This window comes from Prionailurus viverrinus, chromosome B1, assembly GCF_022837055.1.
Source record: "Prionailurus viverrinus isolate Anna chromosome B1, UM_Priviv_1.0, whole genome shotgun sequence".
In the NCBI taxonomy this organism is placed as follows: Eukaryota; Metazoa; Chordata; class Mammalia; order Carnivora; family Felidae; genus Prionailurus; species Prionailurus viverrinus.
In genome coordinates this window covers 120,816,711-120,839,940 of record NC_062564.1, presented here as the reverse complement: position 1 = coordinate 120,839,940, position 23,230 = coordinate 120,816,711, and the positions used below count along the sequence as shown (strand labels likewise).

Genomic DNA, 23,230 nt, shown 5'->3' with positions numbered 1-23,230 from the left:
CTCCAATTACTTAGAAAAAAACTAGGAAACATGAATTCAAATACATCTTTTCTTCATGTAAATCACAAAGAATATAAGGGTATCATTGCGTGGAAGAAAGTAACTTGTAGGCTCATGTTTTCCAGATAATGTTGTAAGTTTTTATTTTAATTCCAATATTGTGAGCATACAGTGTTACATTAGTTTCAAGTGTACAATGTAGTGATTCAACAATTCTGTACATTACTCAGTGCCCATCATGACAGGTGCACTCCTTAACCCCCATCACCTATTTAACCCATCCCTCCCCACCTCTCCTCTAGTACCCTAGAGTTTGTTCTCTATAGTTAAGATTCTGTTCCTTTGTTTGCCTCTCTCTCTCTTTTTTTACTTTCCCTTTGCTCATTTGTTTTGTTTCTTCAATTTCACCTATGAGTGTGAGTGAAATCATATGGTATTTGTCTTTCTCTGACTGACTTATTTCACTTAGCATTAAGCCCTCTAGCTCCATCCATGATGTTGCAAATGACAAGATTTCATTCTTTTTTATGGCTGAATAATATTCCATTGCGTGTATATACCCCATCTTCTTTATTCATTCATCGGTCAATGGACATTTGAGCTACTTCCATAATATGGCTGCTGTAAATAATGCTGCAATAAACATAGGGGTGCATGTATCCCTTTGAATTTGTGTTATTATATTTTGGGGGGTAAATACCCTGGATCATGGGTTCTGTTTTCAACTTTTGAGGAACATCATGTTGTCCAAATGGCTCCATCTGTTTGCATTCCCACCAGTAGTGCACAGGGGTTACTTTCTCTTCACGTCCTCACCAGCACTTGTTTCTTGTGCCTTTGATTTTCTCTATTCTGGCAGATGTGAGTTGATATCTCATTGTGGTTTTGACTCGCATTTCCCTGATCATTTCATGTGTCTGTTGGCCCTCTGTATGTCTTCTTAATGTTTTCTTAATTAGTAACCTCATTTGTATATTTTAAGTCTGAAATGAGCATATTCTTTTCCACTCTTTCTTCTTTTACTAAAAGTAGATTATAGATCAGGTCTTTTCTTCAAAGCAAAGTAGACATTTGAGAGATATAACCCAAAGTTTTGTTAACTGGGAGAATTTCCTTTCATTGTTCTCCTTCAAGAACAACTATAAATGGGCTGTAATGCAGCAACCATTTACTCTGGACTGTTGACAGTATATTTTCAGACCCACTCAAACAGTGTGGCCATGCTTCTTTTTTTCTATTGACAGGTTAAATAATTCCCCATGAGGCTATAGGTATGTATGGAGGGAAAGATGGTAAATAACATTGGGATCTGGTGTCATGGAAGTTTTAGCCACATGCTCGTTGAACTTATCCCATACATACCTACATGGGTCTGGTTGTGTATTTATTATTTAGGTTTCCTAGTTGAATATGGTTACAACTAAATTTGTAATTTGGTGGGTAGTATATCACCCAGTTTATGAATGACCAGTTAGGCTTCATAAACACTTAGTGTCCTACAGGAAGACCTTAATCTCTTTCTGGGCCCATTTATAAGTCACAAGTGAATTTTCCAATAGAATAGGATCATTGGAAGAATAAAGCATAGTCTGTCTCCAAAACCTTCGGGGTATGAATTATGGATTTTTTTTATTGTGAGTTATCAGAAGTACAAGATAGTATTATTATAAAGCCCAAATGACAGGGAAGTTTGCACTGCAGCCTGGCCTTGTAGCAGAACTCATTCTTATTGTGGCCCCACTCAAAACTGATATCCTTATTGGTTGCCTGGTAAGTGGTCAGGATGGTGACCTAGGTACATATGCTTCATTCAGAATGCAAAAAGGCCTATTCGTTGGTGATTCAGCAACTTATTTTTAAACAAATAAGGGTATTCTGATATTCCTTAAACCATCGGATGTGTAGAAAGTTTGCCAATGTTACAGGACAATGAACTTCAACATGGTTTAGCACTCACTCTGTTACATATGTGTCATATTAAAGCTTCTAGGGCATTTTCTCTTTCTTTATGAGTCAACTTAATTAGAATCATGGCATCAATTATACATTACATATGTATTATGATATACCATAAGGTATATCTGTAGATTTTATTATGACAGAGAGCATAGCCTTGGAGTAAGTCAATGACAGGTGCTCCTGCCCCTGTCAGATGAATGCAAACTGCTTATTATCTTTATTGATTGCCATTATAAGGAAAGTATTTACCAGGTCAATATCTATAAGCTGGCTGATTTGCTCCAGTAAAGGTATCATGTGTAGAATAGCAGTTGATATCAACACCTAATTATGTTTATGAAAATCTGCAGTTATTTTGTACTGGCAAACTGATGAGTTAAATGAAGATGTGAAGATATAACTACTATTACATCTTTCACATCTTTCTAGGTGGCACCAGTCTTTACAGTTATCCCAGGAACATAGTATTTGTTTTAGTTTATGATTTTGGTAGTGGGTGGTGGATAGATGGAGTTGAACAATTCCAGGGACTTATTTATGTATTTCTTATCCTACATTCCTTCATTCTCTGTAAGGATTCTGCCATTTGCTATCTGTATGTATTGCCACTATACATTCTTGGCTTAAAAAATGCCCACAGGGTATCTCTATGGGCCCACTGGAGCTATTATTAAATATACGTAAGGCAAGATGTCATTTGTCATTACACCTGACTTTCGTAAGTTCCCATTCTTACCAGGATGCCATGCTGACATTTTGGGTCTTCAAGGAATTTGTGTCAATAGAGATCAGTAACTAATGAGCACTGGGAGATATGGGTATTTCTTTTATCCCAGTACTCATGGCTGGAGTTCTCTGGGGAAATGCCTGGAGGAAGATTCATTGTATACATGTTTAGCAGCATAAAAGAATCCTTTCTCAAAGGGACATGGCCTTCCTTCAGTCAAAGTGCTCTGAGTCTGTAAACCAGAGAGAAGACTCTGAATCTCCACTCTTGCAACACAAGTCATTTTCTGCACCCAAATCTAGAGTTGTTTTGATTATAAAGGTAAAATTAAAGCTCCATAGGCTATACATATATTTCATTCACAAGGACCTTCGGATCAATTAGTTACCACAACAGATCCCTGCAATGAAAAATATGCTGATTACATTGCCTCTAATGATTAAATGATGCCATCCATTCTCTACCAATATGGACGTCATTATTCTTCATTGACATAAAAAAGTTTAATTCAAAGGTCCAATTGTTATAATTTCCAGGCTATACAGGAGAGATATCACAGAGCTTTTCATGATTGAATTTCTTAATGTTTAGTGAGGAGAATATTAGAATAGAGCAGTGGTCAGCAAACTAGAGCCAATAGGCAAAATGCCTATTTGTGAACAGGTTGTTAGCTGAGAATAGTTTTTATACTCTTATTTTTTTAAGTTTATTTATTTATTTAGAGAGAGAGCACGCAGGGGAGGAGTGGAGAGAGAGAGAGAGAGGGAGAGAGAGAGAACCCCAAGCAGGCTCTGTGCTGTCAGCAGAGAGCCTGATGTGAGGCTTGATGTCAGGAACTGTGAGATCAAGATCTGAACTGAAACCAAGAGTCGGATGCTTTAACTGACTGAACCACCCAGGCACTCCTAGTTTTTATACCTTAAAGGGTTATAAAAAAAAACAGAAAGAAAAGGAGGTGGAGCAGGAGGGTAGAGAGAGAAAGAAAAAGAAGATATCCTATGTGGCCCTCAAAGCCTAAAGTATTTATTATCTAGCTGTTTACAGAAAAGGTCTGCCTCCTGACTCCTTTTCTCCATCATAGAAGGCAAGTTCTGACAATCTAGTCACATTGACTCCATAGTCATGGAGTCTAAGCTTTAAGTATCTATTCTAACAGGCTTTTAATGCCACCCCAAGCACTTAAAATAGCACATTAATTTCTGAATCCTGTATGAATACAACCATATTGATGAATTCAGTCAGATTCAGTCTTCTCTTGTTGCTCTTGGTCTAGTAACTCTTAAAATCCATTCCATAGGTACTTTCCGGACCCAAGTTGATACATATTGGCAAGATTCTATAATAATTTTGTGTGTGAAATAGTTTCTCTAGAATTCCTTTTACTTATGGGATCTAACTCTAGTTATTGGTCTTATGGGCAGTCAATGAGGGGTGTTGGCATAAGTGCTGAGAAAAGTTGACATTTGTAAGGCAGTTGCCTCAGGTAAAGTTCTTAAACTTTTTCTTTTTGATTTTGTTATAGTTTTGTTTGTTTTTACAAGGGAACATAGGTTCCCTCAGTTAATGATTCAAACATACTTGGGAATTTAAAGTTCTCAGCTTCATCTCTGTCTGCAATCTTTCTTGAGTCTTATGATTCCACACTTTCTCAAACAGTGTCCTCAGATTACTTTCAGAATCTTGTAGGGGTGTGCCTGCTATTGGAGTTGTAACCCTGTCTTTGTGCATATGCATGCTGTCCAGGACAGTCAAAAAAGCCATTATATGCCCCTCTTCCCATCTCCATAATTCCCGTTGGCACCATATTAACTAAATTCCAGAGACACTTGATCTCCAAAAGCTTTTCCCTCCATTGACAGTCCATACCAAATCATCCCTGGTGAAAAATTGAGTCATTATGTTGCTTCTGCTTGCCATAAATTGCCATCTATTATTTTTCCTTGGCAAGGGGTTGCTTGTATTCTCTGCAATATGAGAGCAACACAGTTCAGAAATCCATCTCATAGAATCTATTTCCTATGGCCACTCCTTGTAATTATTAGGATCCTACCAGGAAACAGATGTCACCGTCAAAGATTTTAACTGAAAAAAATTAATAGAGGGATTATTTATTAACATGTGCAGGACTGAAGAACCCAAGCAGGGATAGTTGAGTATGGGAAGAATAACAGCAGGAATCCTTTAACACTGCTGTGAGAAAGGGGAGGGAGGATGGTTGCTAGAGGTGTGTGAAAACTGGAGCCAAGGAAGAAAAGCCACAGAAATGAGGGACACAAAAGAAAGCAGCTCCTGTCAAAGCTAGAATGTGGAAGCGAGTGAGAGCTTCCCCCCCCCCATTCTTAACTGTACCATTCTTTTCTCTCACCTTCTAACGGTCTGATGGTGCTTTCCATTGGAGTGGGCATGGGAGCCTGGGTGATGTAATACATAGGGGAGGAATCAGTCTGTACAGATCATAAACAATATCCAGGTCCTAAGGAGATCATTCTTGAGGGGGAATTGGAGAAATGAGAAGCACTTAAGAGACTGTGTAAGATGATACTATTACCATATTTAATTAATTCTGACAATGTTTTGTTTGTTTGTTTGTTTGTTTGTCTGGGCTAGTGAGATTCCCGATATCAGAATTCATCTTACAATTTATAGTATATTATGGTTCATTTGATCACAGTATTTTTTTCCCCAGAGGAATATCAAATAATAGCCTGTCTTACGGTCAATGTTGTCTTAGATTCAATTATCTATAGAGTAATGGCAATAAAAGGAAGGAAAAGATACGGACATTGCAGAAGTAGAATTCCACAAATTTGCACAAAGTAAGTTAGAAATATTTTAAAATCTGCTCACAGATGCAGAATCTTTTATGTTTATATTTTTAAAAATAAACTATTAACAATTTGTGTCAGATTAAAATTGATAGAGGTGGAGGAGTTGAACATTTGCAGTTTATATATGAAGGGTGGGAAGTCTTTGCAAAATAATCCTGTAACAGTTAACACCGTGCATTTTTTTACAACAAAGGAAAAGAACCTCTCTTACAAGGTTGTTTTGTGAAGCACAAAAGCATTTGTTTGCATCTTAAAAGGAAGAAGAAAGAGGAAGGTTCTACATTTGTATAAAAATAACTTTTCCTGATGGTTCTTTATCATAGCTGAAAAGCATAATCTTGAAGTGATGTGTTGGTAGCTTCCTGTATTTGAAAGGAAGAGCTATGTTTATGTGTTTATAAACTATATACATAAACCTATAAATACACATATATGGGGAGAGAGAGAGAAAGAGCGATTTCCCCTGAAGAAAACTCTGAGAAATGGACATGAATGGAAGTAGTTGATTTAGAGGATGAGCCCAGGAAGCACTAGCAGGAAAATAGGGCATGTGAGACAAGGTGTGAAAAGCCAATAATGTGCGTATTAATAAGCAGAATAACACAGTAGACAATTACAGTTCAGCATCACTGGGGATCCTGTAACTACTGTGTAGAACAAGCCTCAGCATTGTCCCACTGAAGGGTGGGAAAGCTGTTATTTACACACTGGTTTCTGTCCCTCACTGACTGAGGGTTGCCTCCCAGCCCTCCCTGCCCTAAATCCCCAGCACCTCTGCGCTGCCAGCCAGACACATGGGCTGCAGAAGCTCCCTCTGAGCAGAGAAAGTCCTCAGGCAGCAAAACAGAGGCTGGAAATGGTCAGTATGCTTAACAGCTGACCGCTAAGTGCAGCCTTTGGGCCAGGAAGATATGGGATGCACATTAGCAGCATCTGCTACACAGATATATACAGAAAACACCTGATATTTTTTGCCACTATGAATAAGTGAAATTAACCAACTTTCCTAGAGGAGAAACATGAGTTAGAGGGCATTTTACTACAGTAATGCCTTTGAAAAATCCCCATCCCCAGTTTTGTTTCCTAGTTGTACTAGAATACAAAGTTAGAGCATAAGATAAATTAGGTTACACTGCTATAAATTTTGAGTATATTTGTGTGTGATCATATCAAGATTAATGTTCATGTTAGCACAATGATTCCATTGTGACTGTAAGTCATTTCTTTGCAATTTTCTGCTCTTTTTTTCCTGCACTTCGGTCACCAGGTAGAAAATCTTTCTGCATTATGCACAGACATGGGTAAGAGATGGGATCTTATTCAAAAAGAAGAAAACTTGCCATTTGAAATTATGCAGATGTACTAGGAAGGACTTTGATTGATGATCAATCAGTCTCATTCTTTTGGGAAGACATAGAATAATCTGCTCTCAGTGCAAAAGCAAGTATTGATACCAGTTATCGATACAAATTTCCTTCAAGTTAAAAAAATTGTTATAGCACTTTGTAGGATAAATAAAAAGTGTCATGGAATCCGAAAGAACACTTTAGAATAAATTTATAAAAATTAATATGACTCTACCCTATTCCTACATTGTATAATGCTGTCATTTACCTTATGTTGCTAGACTGGAGATTTACATTTTAAATAATTTATTTACAGACCTTAATTGAATCTTCAAAAGCAATTTCCTTTTATTTTGATGAAGCTTTCCAGGAAAGAAAATTTTGTGTTTCTGTATTTCGAATCCATCATTTATTGTTTCATTTCACAGCCTATAAAAGTCGGCCAATCTTAATGACAATAACCCTCCTTAAGTTGGCAAATAATGATTTAGGTTTGATAATTTCAAGTGTGTAAAACAAAGGCCAGTAGGTTCCTCGTGAGAATCAACAGAGAACTATTGTTGCTCCAGATGTTACTCAAGGACAATCTTGATAAGGATAAAGAAAACGGTGTCTATGAAAAGGCCTTTGATTAACTTTTGCACTTTGACTCATCATTTCAAAACAAAAAGACTGGAAGGCAGCACAAGGACCAATTACTGTCTTTGTGGTCCTGACAAGTTACTTAACCTCTCTGAGGCTCAGTGTGATCACCAGTAAAATAAGAATAACAGGCTAACTCCATATAGTTTTATTAATATTAAATGAAACAATACATGTTACAGGCTTAGCAACATGCCTGGTACCTGGCAATTCTCAGTAAATCATAATTGAGAAAATTAAAGATTAAAAGGTAGAAATGATTTTATGTATAGAAAGGAAAGGAATGGCATTTAATGCTAATATTCAAGCTTGAAAATTATCATACAGAAGTTATTGACTAACTGTAAGTCAAATATAAATTTAAAAGGAAGGCTCAATTTCAACCTAAAAATAAAATGGTCACAGAGTATTAAGAAAGACTACCTGTCTATTTTTTCTTGGGAAGTTTTGAAAGATAGGTTATTAATGTCTCTAGAATTGATTTTTTTTATGATAGTGTGATACCCAATCACGTAACATGAGAATGTTCATCCTGTACTTTAAATATCCTCGTAACTTGTTCTGTAATTGTATTGATGTAAGTTTTAGAGTCAAGAAGAAAGTTCTGTAAGTTCTTCATAAATAACCATATTCTTGGAGTACATTGTATGTTCTATTTCCTCTTTTTCCTCGGTAGGAAACCAGTCTTAGTAAGCTTTCACACACTTTACATACTTGAGATTAACTCACACACTGCTAAATATTGACTAACCTAACTCATATCACTACAAGGAATCTATTTTTAAATAATGTTATTGTGTCCTTAGATGTTAGAAATTAAAAGTATAGGCTGTAGGGTGAGACTGCCTGCATTGGAATCCTAATCCCAGTACCACTTCAATTTTCTCATCTGTAAAATGAGAATAGTATTTGTACCTACTCACTAGGGTAATTTTGAGAATAAAATAAAATGATATATGTAAAAGATGTAGAGCCCTAGTTTATTTGAAGCACTTGATAATTTATATCATTAGTTTTATCTTTACTCCCATTATTTTATGACTATATAGTACCTTACTCTGGCTATATATAATAGAAAACTCTTTCTCTACTGTTCCTCAAACATAAAAATACTGAATTATGGCACCATGTTTGTGTTAGTCCAGCAAGTATTTAACATCCAGGCGGGGTGAGACACTATACAGAGAATGACCGAACTATACTGATGACTCATATACAACTTGGGTATGATTCCCATATGTTTTCTACCAGATGTCTTTTTTCATTCTGTATACATGAATATATTTAAAAATTTATTGATTATCTATTCAAGAAATTGTGCTAGGCATTGTTCACAATTCACAGAGTTGAAAGAGAAAGCATCTGTCTTTGGAGAGAATATTTATATCGTGAGACAAGTCATAGATAATTCAATAAAAATACAGTAGCTCTCAAATTGTTGTAGTATTAATCAGCACATCAGTGTTGTAGAAAATACAACCTTTATATCCTGAGGAAAAAAGATAATTGTGGAGTACGAGTTTTGGTGTTTTACTCTTTGTATTGATGATAATGACTTACAACTGGCTTTTAAGGATGATTATTTTGTTTTATGAAATAATACAAGTTTACTACAAAAATATAAGTAATATGGAAGAGATTTTAAAAAAGAAAGCAATATATCTCCCATGATATTATCTTCCATGAATAACTTGCTAACAATTTATAGAATTATTTTAAGTAGATGCTCAGGGGGTCATTGTTTAAAAATGAGATCATATTCTATATGCTATTTTTAAATAAAATAAATTAATGTAAAATTGAAGGACATATTAATTTTCAGAGAAAAATCTTTACTTGGAATACTCTCTAAATCATTCATTATTGTTTAGGGAAAATGGTGATACAAAAATAGTGTATGGAATCATTTTTTAGCTTCATATTTTGAATTTAAGAGGTATTAAATAACTAAATACTATGAAAGATGAAGTTAATATTTTGTACTATCTTTTCCCCAAATGCTCAGCTTTCCCATTCCATGATAACTTTTATTTCAAGATATTTAACACATGCCTTTTGTAGTGCAATCACAGTCCCCTTGGTATTTTGATTTTGTTCTGTATGCACTTGTATTCAACTTACCATATCTTCTTTTTTTAAACTTTTACATTTCCATTTTGTTCACTTTGGTTCTTCTATTTGTTGCCTGGATTTTTCTGTTATTTAAATTCTGATTTTGGTTTCACTTGCATATTGAACAATGATAAAACATTTGTAATGTAAACCCGTGGTCGGCTGCTCTCTCCCTCCCCAACCAAAATTCCATTCCCCACAGAACCTCAGGAACCACAGATCTTTCACATCTTCCTTTTTTGTTATTGCAGTCTATCTTTCTAAAAGATACATCTATATACTACTTCTTGATTTACCAATTCTAACTAGTATCTATTTGTTTCCTGTTGTGTGCTAGATAAGGATTTTAATATTTTTTAATAATTTTTTTATGTTTTTTAAAATTTATTTTTGAGAGAGAGAGAGAGAGAGAGAGAGAGCACGAGCGGGGGAGGGACAGAGAGAGGGAGACACAGAATCTGAGCAGGTTCCAGGCTCTGAGCTGTCAGCACAGAGTCCAACACCGGGCTTGAATTCGTGAACCGTGAGATCATGACCTGAGCCGAAGTCGGATGCTTAACCGACTAAGTCACCCAAGTGCCCCTTGAGCCAAGATCAAGAGTCAGACCCCTAACTGACTGAGCCAGCCAGGCAGAGCAAGGATTTTAATCTTAAGTCTATCTGATATTTAAATCTCAATTTCTAGTTAAATCATCAGTCATTTTTCACATTATTATGATTGTCAGTCCACTTAGGCTGCTCTAGTAGGATACCATAGACGGGGTGGCCTAAGCAACAAACATGTATGTCTCACAGTTCTGGAGGCTGCAAATCTGAGATCAGGGTGTCAGCAGATAGAATTCTGGTGATAGCCTTCTTCCAGGTTGCAGATTGCTGACTTCTCTCTGTGTCCCCATACAGCAGGAGGGGTGAGGGATCTCTGGAGCCTCTTTTACAGGGGCACTAATCCCATTCATGAGGGCACCACCCTCATGACCTAGTCACCCCCTAAGGCATCACCTCCAAATACCACCACATTGGGGGTTAAGATTTCAACATATGAATTTGGGGGAGGACATAGATACTTTGTCCATGACAATGATTATATACACATTTACACTATATCCAAATAGTGTATAATGATTCTACTTTCTTTTATAATTTTTAGGAATTTTGTTTGTTTCATTTTGCTGCAACTAATTTTACCTAATTTTGTATTTTACATGCAAAAGATTGTAATATATCAATCCTGAATTGTTTGTCAAAAAGATCTATCAGAACTGTCAAACCCCTATTCTTAGTATTTTCTCCTCAAATTTTCAAATATATGAGATAATCTTACAGTTGCTTTATTTCCTCTGGATCTCCCTCCCAAAATGCTCCATTCACCTGTGATAAGTCCTAACTGGTCTGTAGGCCTCTTGAACGGCTGTCATGGAAATTTCTTCTTTTGATACTTGACCTTTTTTTATGGCAGAATAATTTACATACATAATCTAAGGTACATGGATGAATAAGTTTTTATATATGTACACTTTGTGTGACAGCCATTCAGACCAAGACAAGAACATTTTCAGAATCCTGGCAGGCCCCCCCATGCCTGTTTTCATTCGTTTATCCTATGTCCAGATATTCTATCTGTATCATCATGGATCTTTTTGTTTTTCTGTCTTTGAACTTCATATAAATGCAATCATATAGTATAAACTCTTTTTCTTCTCTCACTCCATATTAAGTCTTTGGATACATCCATGTTGCATGTAGCATTGTTCATTTTCATCGCTGTACAATATCATATTCTGTAGTATGAATTACTAAAAAATTATTTTTGCAAGAATTTTCTTATGATTCTTGGCTTGAAATTGCTCTGATGAAATCTATGATCATTTTAATATTTTCCTCCTCCTGGGTAACTTGGTCTTCCTTCCTGAATACGTGAAGACATTTTATAATAATCATTAAACCTAAGGGCAGTTTAATCAAGATAGGTTTTTTTCTTAACAATTTTTCTTAGAACATGATTATTCCCTGCTGATACATGGAACTGGTTCCTTTTTCTTTATATTTTAGGGATTTTTTAAATTATGTTTTAACATATTTTAATGTGTCTTTTGTTCTCTTTTACTTTAGCTTTTAGATTGTCTCTATATTGATATTGAAACTTTTCCTTTTTTGTCTCTTACCCAGATATATCATATTTTCACCAGCTGTTTTAGCCTTGTTCTCTTTTTTGCATTTACTGTAAACATATCAAGCTTTTCTTTTAGTTTGGAAATTAAAATATTATCTATGGTTATTGGTTTTTCTAATTTATATATTATCTGAACAGAAGTACTGTTTTGGCTCTCAACTTGTCTCTTTATCTCTTATACACTTGTAAATGATACTTTTTTTAAAAAAGTTAAATCAACTTGTCTTTGAACTATGGTCTTATTTAATCTATGGTCTTTTTATACTATAGATAACTTTTATGAAGCCTTTTTCCCCCGTTTATGATATCTACTAGTCTTTGCAGGCTGTGTTACTTTTATTATTTTTATGATCATATTTTCACTGTTAATATTATTTGCCATAATCTCTTCCCATAACTAAAAATTTGTATTGCTCATCTTTTCGTCTTGCTCGTGTTCCCCTTAGCTCTGTTTAGGCTTACTGTTTGCTTAATATTGTGTGGGCAAATTGTTCTTGAAATTCCCCTCCCTATCTTTTTTGCTACTTTTATTTTTCCTTCCAAGCTACAGTTGGGGTGATAAAATTGACATTCCAGTATTTTATGGCCTGAAAGAAAAGCAGAGGAGAAGCAAAGTGTCCTTCACTAGAGGTTCTGGGTTATAGTCTCTAATGAGACCTGTTGAATGGTGTCTGCAAGGCCCATCTCTTCTGCCCAAGGATGCACTTGGGTTCTTGTGGGATTTGACTGGCTTTTCTGACTCACCCGTGGGCCCTGCTACCCACGGGTGGAGGGCCCTTTGTAGAGTGGCCTTTCCTACCTCTGCAGACACCCTCTTGAATTGTTTCCAGATGGGGAAGAGATTCATAAGCACCCTGCTGGTTTTGGTGATGACTCAAGTTTCTTTATCAGTATTGATTATAGGATCAGGGAGAGGTTTAGGATTACTGCTGTCCCGTCAGAACCTTCTAATTATTTCACCAGCATGAAATTTAACTTATGACATGCGATCTGGTACCCTCTTATTTGGTTTCTGCTATTGAATTCATTTCTTTTTAAAAATTTTTATTTTGTTGGTATTCTGGGCATGGAAATTCTGTCACCTATCTTTATGTACTCATCTCTGCCTGAAAAAAAGATTTAAACCCTGAGTGTAAATTCCCTCATATCTTCACAGAACAATCTGATTGTTTTGTGGCTTATTTATTTTTTGCCTTCATTTAGGAGACGAAGAAACAGTAGTTCAAAGGAGTTAAATACTGTGATCTAGGTAAATTTTGTGGTTACTGGCACAGCCGTGTCTCGTAGCCCAGCTCCCTGTAATCCTACAGAACATTATTTTCATCCCTCCATGAGATTTCTCTTTTATTTCAGTTGAGCATCCTGGTTCACTTTGGGACAATGAGTACAGCGAAGACTTGCACAAAGCATGAACTGTGTTTACATAAAGGATTAATTTAATCCTGTATGATTATGATGGGGATAACAGGAATTATATTATTGGTCCTGTAATATGTTCCCTAAAGAGCACGTACAAAAAATTTGAGGTTAATAATATAATCTGCTGTTAGCATTTCAAACATAAGAAAATTAATACATTATTTTCTCTTTTTCCAGAAAATACAAAAGACATCCTACTGATACATGGAGAAGATGCTGAGGAATGGGCTCTGTACTTGAGGGAAGTTTTTTTGCATGTTGTGAAAAGGGAAGCGGTCCTATTATATCGCTTGGAGAATCACTCTTTTTGGGATCTGGAATTGCTGAGTTTAAACTCTTACAAATGTAAACTTTTGATCTTATCAAATAGCCTCCTTAAAGACCTAACTCCAAAGAAATGTCAGTTTCTCGAAAAGATACTTCATTCACCAGAAAGTGTGGTTACTCTGCTGTGTGGGGTGAAGAGTTCAGATCAGCTCTACAAATTATTAAATATCGTCAGAGGCAGATGGGAAATGTCTACCGAGCAGGAGCCCGAAGATTACATCGCTGTAATCGAGAATATCATATTCAGAGGTAGTGTCGCCAAATCTCCTTTATATTTTTTTATAATTAAGAAATTTAAAGGGTTTTTTTTGAACCAATGGAAATCCGATATTAGGATACAAAAGAAAAAGAAAAATGAAAGTTAACTTTATTTATGTTGTATGTCTGTTACACTTTCCTCAAATGCATGAAGGTTCTTAATTTTTAGCGACATTCCATATTTTTTTCACATTTTATTTTTTGAGAGACAGAGAGAGAGTGTGAGTGGAGAGGGGCAGAGAGAGAGAGCAGACACAGAATCCAAAGCAGGCTCCAGGCTCTGAGCTGTCAGCACCGAGCCTGACGCGGGGCTCGAACCCATGAACTGGAAGATCATGATCTGATCTGAAGTCGGACGCTTCACCAACTGAGCCACCCAGGCGTCTCTTCCCACTTTTTTTTTTTAAGCTATATTCCAATCAAGTCTTATCAGTTGTTCTAAAATGGTTTATAAATATATTCCTTAGGGTAGCCTGTATGCGATCATACTTGGTAGAATAAATATGGTATGCTATACTGTATGTCAGTTTGGTTCTAGAAGCTGGTTTCTTATTTAACTGCTGAGGCTTGAGTTAATATCTTCCCTAGTACTGTTACCAGTAAGTAGCCGTCCAGGCCTTGAAGGTCTGCTTTAGAATTACAGATCTCCTGGGGCGCCTGGGTGGCGCAGTCGGTTAAGCGTCCGACTTCAGCCAGGTCACGATCTCGCGGTCCGGGAGTTCGAGCCCCGCGTCGGGCTCTGGGCTGATGGCTCAGAGCCTGGAGCCTGTTTCCGATTCTGTGTCTCCCTCTCTCTCTGCTCCTCCCCTGTTCATGCTCTGTCTCTCTCTGTCCCAAAAATAAATAAACATTGAAAAAAAAAAAATTTTAAAAGAATTACAGATCTCCTGTTGTGCTGATAACTGTATGATACCATATCTATGGTATGAAATACTATTTCTTTTATTAGTTTTAAATTAAAAATTTAGTTTTCATCACATAGCCACATGTTAAACAGCAGAACACAAGGTTCCCCTCCATTAATTAATTACATTAATTACATAATTAATTACTATTCCATGTAATAGTCAAAACTGTGAAGCTGTCTAATGTTAAAGTTTGTCCCTCCCCCCTGTCTCTTCTGTCCCAGCCTGGGTGAGAGCTGGATGCGGTGCTGGGTCAGCTGCATTCCTGGTTTTCTCAAGGTGTGTTTCGCCTTTTGTCCCCAGTGTTGTAGCACTGGTTCCCTCTTGCACAGGGAAGAGGTGGGGTTCTTATTTTCTATTGATCATATCAAATATTAAGTGTTGCCTCTTCTTCTTGGGGTACATTTCCGGGTTGTTTGGAGTTCCCCTCATTCACTGGGACACGTCACCTGCTGCTCCTTACTGAGACCAATGTGTCCTCTCTTCAAGCTCCTACTTGTGGTGGTCTGCCCGCTGTGGTTTCTTGCTGTCGATATCTATGGCTCCCTCATTGTCACTTTTGATGAAATCACTGATGTCCCCTCGCTGGCCTTTTCTACCTCTCCCGCTCTCTCTGCCCCTCCCCTGCTTGTGCTGTCTCTCTCTCTCTCTCTCAAAATAAACATTAAAAAAAAATCCTCTTCCTATTTTTTACATTCCATCCTCTTCAAATCAGTAGTTTCTAAGCCTTGTTTTATGGTTAGCTATTGTTGCGTAATAAATTACCCTAAGATCCAGCAACCTAAAACAGCAAATGATGATTGTGTCACAGTTTCTACAGTTAAGGAATCTAGATGCTGCTTAGCGGGGAGGTTGTGGATCGGGGTATCCTGTAAGGTTGCAGTCCAGCCGCCCGGAGCTACAGTCATCTGATGGTTCCACTGTCCATGGGGGAAGATTTGTTTTCAACAGGAGCTGACATTGCTGGCTCGTTTGTTATTATTTTTTAAATCATCTTGTTGTGTGAAAGTCACCCCTCGGAGATTCCTGAGGAAGGGCCCTTGGAGCAACGTTTCTGCAATCTTGCATGTTCACAATTCTTGCATGTTTGTTTCTTGGAGTGTTTTTTGGCTGAGGACCATGTCGCTCATCTTTTTTTTTTTTTTTTTTAGCATTGCAGAGTTTAGAGAATTCTTATTTACCTGACTGAATAAGTAATTATTAATTTATATCTGAAGCCTAGAGATTTTCACTAGAATTTTATCCTAGTGCTGACTGTTCAGAACTATTTTACCCAGGGACATGGTTATTTTTGTTTTTGTTTTTGTTTTGGTTTTGGTCTTTCACCCAAGATGGAGATTCAAGTGGTCTTGACTTATGCCTTTTTTAAAAAAATTTTTTAAAGTTTATTTATTTTAGAGACAGAGAGACAGAGCCCAAGCAGGAGAGGGGCAAAGAATGCTGGAGACATAATCTGAAGCAGGCTGCAGGCTATGAACTGTCAGCACAGAGCCAGACGCAGGGTTCAAACCCACGAACCATGAGGTCATGACCTGAGCCGAAGTCAGACACCCAACCGACTGAGCCATCCAGGCGCCCCTCTTGACTTACATCTTTAAATCTTTGCACTATTATTATATTATTTGCACTATTTTATCATTATTTTCTTTTTGGGGGATTCCTTTTATATGTATGTTGGGTTTACGTTATCTGTGTTGCACTCTACAATTTTTCTCTAATTCTTTTTCATGTATTATTAATATATATTTACTTAGTTTGTGTCTTCCACTTCAGTCTTTGCTACCTTCTTATGCTTTCAGGACTCTCTCTTCCCCTATATTCCTCCAATTTCTCCTTCATTTTTATGGTGCTTTTACTTGTTTCCATTATGCCATTTGGTTGAGGACTGGAGGCTTATAATTCATCCCTTGTTCTTGTACTGCTAACCTCACCTTACCACCTTGCATTTTTGCCTGAGATAATTGCTTGAAAAAGGTGCTTGCTATGCATTACTATGCATTGCTGTGCATTAAAAAAAAAATCCATGGCAAGGTATTTGGCCACAATTTTTAGCTTCTTTTATGGTGACATATTTTTAGTGTGTGCTTCCCTGTGTGCCGCTGGTTTTCTGCCCCACCCACCCGCACTCCCCCACTCCCCACCCCTCTCTCTTGTTCTTGTGGTATCTTTATATAGATCCAGTGGGGTCCACTTTCACTTCTGCATCACCGAACTGAGTGAGTTTTACTTGGTCTAGCCAAAGGAGACAGGCAGTGTGGTCTTGTTGTTTGTTTTGTTCTGTTTCTCCCACATACGATGAAAGACTTCACTTCTCTGTTTCCACAGACACAGACTGCTTGTATGAATCTGTCTTTTCTGTACAATTCCTCATTTAGCCTCACTTTCTCTGCTTTTTTGGCATCGTACTGCTTCCACAGATGCTTCCACCTGACACTGCTGCATGATGTCTACAATATAAAGAGGCATGGCTCCTGTGGCCTTAAGGAAGGTTGTGTTCGTTAGCTCTTTTTGAAACCTGCAGCTTCTGGATTATTTCTTCAAGGCTTCTTTTCCTTATTTCCTCCTGCACACCCTTTCGCTCAGTCACCACTGATTTGGGAACCATCCCATTAATCTGGAGGTCTAGGATTTCACTGTTTCCCATTTTTAATAAATAGGGTATTTGCATAATTGTTTTTCATTCTCTATGTTTTGGAATGATTTCCAGGACTAAAAAGGGGGAAATGTTGACTCGGCACGACAATTTTCAAATTGGCAGTCCTCAACTCTCTTATGATCTCTGTCTTTGTTTTTTGTTTTTTTTCTTCTTTTTTTAGTACTCCCCAGGTACATTGTGGTGGGTTTTTTTTTGGTTTTTTTTTTTTTTTTGGTTGTAAAGGGAAAATGTTACAGTTGGAAATTATGGAAACAATGACAATGATGCACATAAAGTGCAAGTGATTTTATGCCCTGAGACAGAGGAGCACTAAAAATTGGTGGCAAAAATTTTGTGAGGTTCTGCACAGCCATCATTTCCATTTCCTGGAAGAACTCAGGTTGTTTTGACCACTTAAATTACGATGTTACTGGTAGGTAAAAATATTGAAGAGTATCTTTTTGCCGTTTTACTTATTTTATTTTATGGTGAGTACCTTTGGGTGGCTATGTCAATGGTGTTCTGCTCTATCTTCAAATTATATTTCTATTGATATCTGATAGGGGAAAAGCTTACACTTTATGGACAACGCAGGACTGTTTTGAAGACATTCATTTTGAAGCTCTCGTTTCCCCATATTCAAGTTTTAGACTCTGATTTCTTAAAGTAACTTAGATGCACCTACCAAATGGAAAACACAAAAAGTTGTGTGGAAAAATACATTCCAAGATGATAAATTTGTCTGAACTACAAGCATGCAACCAGAATGTAGATCCATCAACAATTGCAAACCATGCATAAAAGAACTTTTATGTGTAGGTTGTGTCCTTTGACAAAACTGGTGATAAATGCTACGGTTTAGGCAGTAATAAATTTGTTTTCATACACAGTTTAACTGCTAAACTATTTTGTTCCATATTGCTGTTGGTGTTGAGTGTTGCTCTTTGTTCTTTGTTGTGATTACCTTTTGCCTTTAGACTCTTCCAGGCCCTGCGGTTTGTTCCGATAGTTGAGTCCGTGCTCTCAAAGATTTATTTTATCATATTTTCATATAGTCTAGTTTCAAAAAATAAGTGAAATAAGATAAAGGTGTGGATTTCAATTTTTATTGTCCTTTTCCTACAACTCTCTGTCCCGTAGAGAAATAATACAAAGACAAAAGGAAATTTACTATTCAGAAACATGAGGGGCGCCTGGGTGGCGCAGTCGGTTAAGCGTCCGACTTCAGCCAGGTCACGATCTTGCGGTCCGTGAGTTCGAGCCCCGCGTCGGGCTCTGGGCTGATGGCTCAGAGCCTGGAGCCTGTTTCCGATTTTGTGTCTCCCTCTCTCTCTGCCCCTCCCCCGTTCATGCTCTGTCTCTCTCTGTCCCAAAAATAAATAAACGTTGAAAAAAAAAATTAAAAAAAAAAAGAAACATGATAAAGAGAATAATAAAAAAGCCAGAAAGTCGTGGAAATAATTAAATGTTCTAATATATTCACATAAGGAAAAACCAGAGGAGATTTTATAAAACTTATTGAAAAAGAAAGGTATTTTATAATTAATCAGGGCTCCAGAGAAAAGTTTTTAATATTAAAAAAGACAAAAAAAGATACAGTGATTTATGGTTAATCTGAGTATTTTATTTCCTTTTAGGAATTAAGAAAGTTAAATTTCCTGTCTTCTTAATTCCCAGATTGCAAGTAATACAAACCAGTATGTGTTTTCTACATTTTTGTGTGTGATACAACCACTTGACCATATTTCTTCCTTTATAGGTCTTCTATTTCTTTTTTAATTTTTTGATCTTTGCCTCATTTTCTCCATCTAGTCTTTCTACATATATAGGTTTCATATAGCATTGTTTATATAGAATATAAATTATGTAATCTCAAATTTACATAAGAAAAACTAACATTTTTGAGGGTCGCCTGGGTGGCTCAGACAGTCAAGATTCCGACTCTTGATTTTAGCTCAGGTCATGATCTCAGGGTTCATGAGATCGAGCCCTGCATTGGGCTATGTGCTGACAGCACAGAGCCTGCTTGGGATACTCTCTCTCTCTGTCTGTCTCTCTCTCTCTGCTTCTTCCCTACTCTCTCTCTCTCTCTTAAAAAAGAAAGTGTTTTGGTGTACCATCATGTACTTTATTATTTATAGATCTTCCCCTTAAAAAATCATTAGTAATTTCTGTGATCATGGCACACTTATTGAGTCTCTTTCCACCCTTGCTCTTTGTTTATTATCGTGACATCTTTTGCCTTTGGACTCTTCCACGCCCTGCAGTTTGTTCTGATAGTTGAGTCAGTGTTCTCCAAGCTTTATTTTTATCATATTTTCATATACATATGAAAATGTATGTTTCCTACTTGTTTTGTTACGGAGAGTGAGATGGAAAAGGAAAGAAGCCTCTGTTCTTTTTGCTGCCACGGTAAAGAATTACAGAACAGTGAAACGAAAGTAAAGCAAAGTTTTATTAAAGTATATTCTAAGGGAGAAGGCCAATCAAGAGAGACAAAGACCCTGGAAACTCTGGGGTATGGGCTTATACTAACTTTTTCTTTGGGGTGGGTCCTAGGGTCATAACACTGGAGTGACAGGCCTGGATTATATAATGAGCCAACTAAGCATCTCTTTTTTGCAAGATGTATTCAAAATGCCTGCACAGGATAGGCAACGGCAACATTATTTCTATTCTAGAGACCCCAGTCGGTCGAGTAAGGACCAGGGGCTGCTTTCTGCACAAGTCCAACAAGCACAAGGAACTTAATTCTTCTGCTGGGATGCTGTAACTGCAAAGGGACTGCTAGATGGGTGCAGTGGGGTGTTCCCTGGGCAGTCCTCTGTTGGGGACATCTAAGGTCCATCCACCTTAGGTCGCTCAGGCCTAGCTTCCTGCCTAACATTTCCTATTTCAATATTTCATGTTTATCTCACTTTCTTCATTGTCAAATGGTAGATGTAATAGCAGTGGGAAACCTGCTAATTCTTTCATGACGAACCTTCACATTTTAATTTTGTTATCATATTCCCAAACCAAGGATTCTGATGTCTGGCTTCATTAAACCTAAAGAAGAAGCCTAAAATTAAGAATAGCAGGGCTAACAGTGGAGTTACTGGAAAAACAAAATGAGAACAAGGGCAACCCACTAGAAACAAACTATGCAGAAGCATTTGTTTTTCTTTCCTCCTGTTTGAGCCATGTCCTGCTGTAAGAGCTCTGGTTCGCTGGTCAGTGAGGTCTCACGGCCCTTCACACGAAATCCATCCTTTTTTGCTGATCTTTCAGCTCTCTGAGGGCGTGGCTCCAGCATAGACATCCAGACCATTTCTGCCCTTACTGTTGGTGTAGACACATGCTGTACACTAGGGTAATTGCATCACCTCCTGTTGATGCATCACCTTCTAGTCTCACCTCCCTCCCATTGTTCTTATGCTGCCTTCTTTATCTGGCTTACCTCCCCACCCCCGTATTTTCAGTTGAAATCCCAGCCGTTCTTCAAGGTCACCTGAAAAGCTGCTTTATCAGTGAATTCATCTCAGATCCCTTCTGCTTGAAAAATATTTTCCTCATCTCTAATTCTATTAAAAATTTATCGTTTACTTATGACTCTCAATTCTTCGTAATTATTTTTGACAATTCCTTTTCGTCTCCTTCAAGTTTAAAAATGTAATGCTGGTAACTTTGTTTTTAAAACATTTCAGCTTTCTAAACAGCAAAAACAACAACAACAACAACAACAACAGAAGAGTACAAATTTTGCTTTTTAAGTGCAGGTTTATAACTGTTTATTGGTACAGTTGGGCTTTTCTCTTTGATAATTATGAAAAGGTTTACTGCAGTATTCTTGCCAAGAATACATAACCTGAATCTAATCATGACGAAAATGTCAGACAAACTCAAACTAAAAGATTCCACGGAATAATTTTTTTGTACTCTTCAAAAATGCTAAGGTCAAGAAATTAATAGAGAAGATGAATTATTGCTCCAAATTAAAGGAATCTAAAGTTTTATGAAAACTACACACAATGAATAATTTTGAATTGGATGCTGGACTAGGAAATATGATTCTACAGGAAATTACTGGGACAATTGATGAAATGTGATTATCGACTGTGTATTAGTAGTGTTGTAGGATGTTCACTTCTCAGATGTTGAAATTATGTTGTGGTTACATAAAAGAATATCTCCTTTTTAAGGAAGAACACATTGAAGTAGGGGTAATATGGCAGGATGTCAATCGGCATATATACACACGCAGATATATACGTACATATACGTACAGATATACACACACACGTATAGATGTATGCGTCTGTTTACACAGACATGTATCTGTGTATGTGTATGTGTGTATGATCATTGGTTAATTACCCTGAGTTATTTACTATGCGTATCTATAGTTCTAAGAGATGAACAAAAAGCGGAGTAAGCACATTCTTGTTCTATGTGCGGACACTTGTGCAGCTTTGAGAAGCGATGCTTTTTGGAAGACATAGTTCAGTGCATGGACTGTGAATTTAGACCTAATTATCCTGTGGTTGGCATCCACGGAGACTCTAAATGTCTATGTCATATGTAATGATACAGCATTCTCCTGCCATTCTTAACTGTGGGAAAGGAAGAATCATCTGGCATGAGGCATGAGAAGTCATATTCACTCTGTATTGTTTATTAGTCTTATTTTTCCCTCTACTTTATCCCTTATGTCAAGTACCATGCCTTGTGTCTTATACTCTGGTTTGTTGTATATTGTGTTTCCTTCTTAGAAAAATTGTGTGGTTCAAAAACATTAGGTGATGATTAGGAATCATCAACTTACTGTGAGTTTCTCCCCAAAATGTCCTGTATAAGCTAATGTTCAAAAGAGAAATTTATTTTTTTTTCTGTTAAACAAATTTTAAATAAATATATTTCACACAGAAATCCTACTCCCTGCCTCTGAGCCCAGAATAATAGGTGTAGCAGAGAGCTGAGTTAAGTAATAATACTTTCATCTGATATTATTATGTGGATTAAATTGTTTAATACACAAAAAGAGCTTTAAAGAGTCTCTGCCAAAGAATCAGTGCTCAATAAATGTAAGCTGATTTTATTACTTTTTTTTCTATATATAAAATGAGAGGGAGGGAGGAAGGGTGGGAGGAAGGGTAGAGATGAAATGTGGGAGAAGGAGGAGAGGGAAGGGTGGCTGAGAGTGGGGGAGAGAAAGAGGTTGGGACAGACAGGAGTGCTCTAGGATGATACATAAAGGGCAAGGTGTTCATGATTGGGCAAGAAGCAGAGATCAGAGTAGTGAATAGAAAACCCAAGGGTAAAAAGAATGGCAAGGAAAGAAGTGGGTCAGATACCAGGTAAATAGTAAACGATCTAGGAGGGGTTAAAGTTCAGGAAACAGAAAACAAGTGGAAATTGAGGAAGTAGGTTGAACTAGGAAGAGGAGCACTGATTTAAGTCACCAAGGCTAATGACAAAGAACAGCTTCATGTACCTCAGGATTTGCACCTACTCCTTTAGAGGGCCCAGGATGATCAGCAGGTGAAGCCTGAGACTAAGCTCAGAAAAAAAACACCAGCATGGAGTGGGAAGGAGAAGTCCGGAGAGATGTGACATTTCTCTTTCTGGTAACTTCTCATTTAGATAATTGGGTTTGTTTTTCTCACTAGCTAGATGTGGTAAATATGAAGGAAAATATATACATGTTAAAAACAAATAGAAATCCCGTTTTCCGGTGGTTCTAGTTTTTCGTTTTTGTAATTTGATGGGTTTGGGCTTTCTCTAATAAAGTGAATGCAATAGAACTACTCTTAGTTTATTAAATGTTTGTAATTTTCAAAGTTGAAATATTTTTTAAGAGTAAAGGGGACTCACGAATGGTAAATTAAATTTGCTGGTTTTATGAAGTAATGGAAGTCTTCCT

At 37.1% G+C, this 23,230-nt stretch overlaps 1 protein-coding gene across 1 annotated transcript in view; it reads left to right on the top strand.

The window, feature by feature from the left end:
- The window catches only part of BANK1 (B cell scaffold protein with ankyrin repeats 1), a 309,952-nt gene that overhangs the window by 21,398 nt on the left and 265,324 nt on the right, over positions 1-23,230 (top strand). The window contains exon 3 of the mRNA XM_047857595.1: positions 13,381-13,779. Coding sequence (XP_047713551.1) covers positions 13,381-13,779 — 399 coding nt within the window. The remainder of the gene's footprint in view (positions 1-13,380; positions 13,780-23,230) is intronic.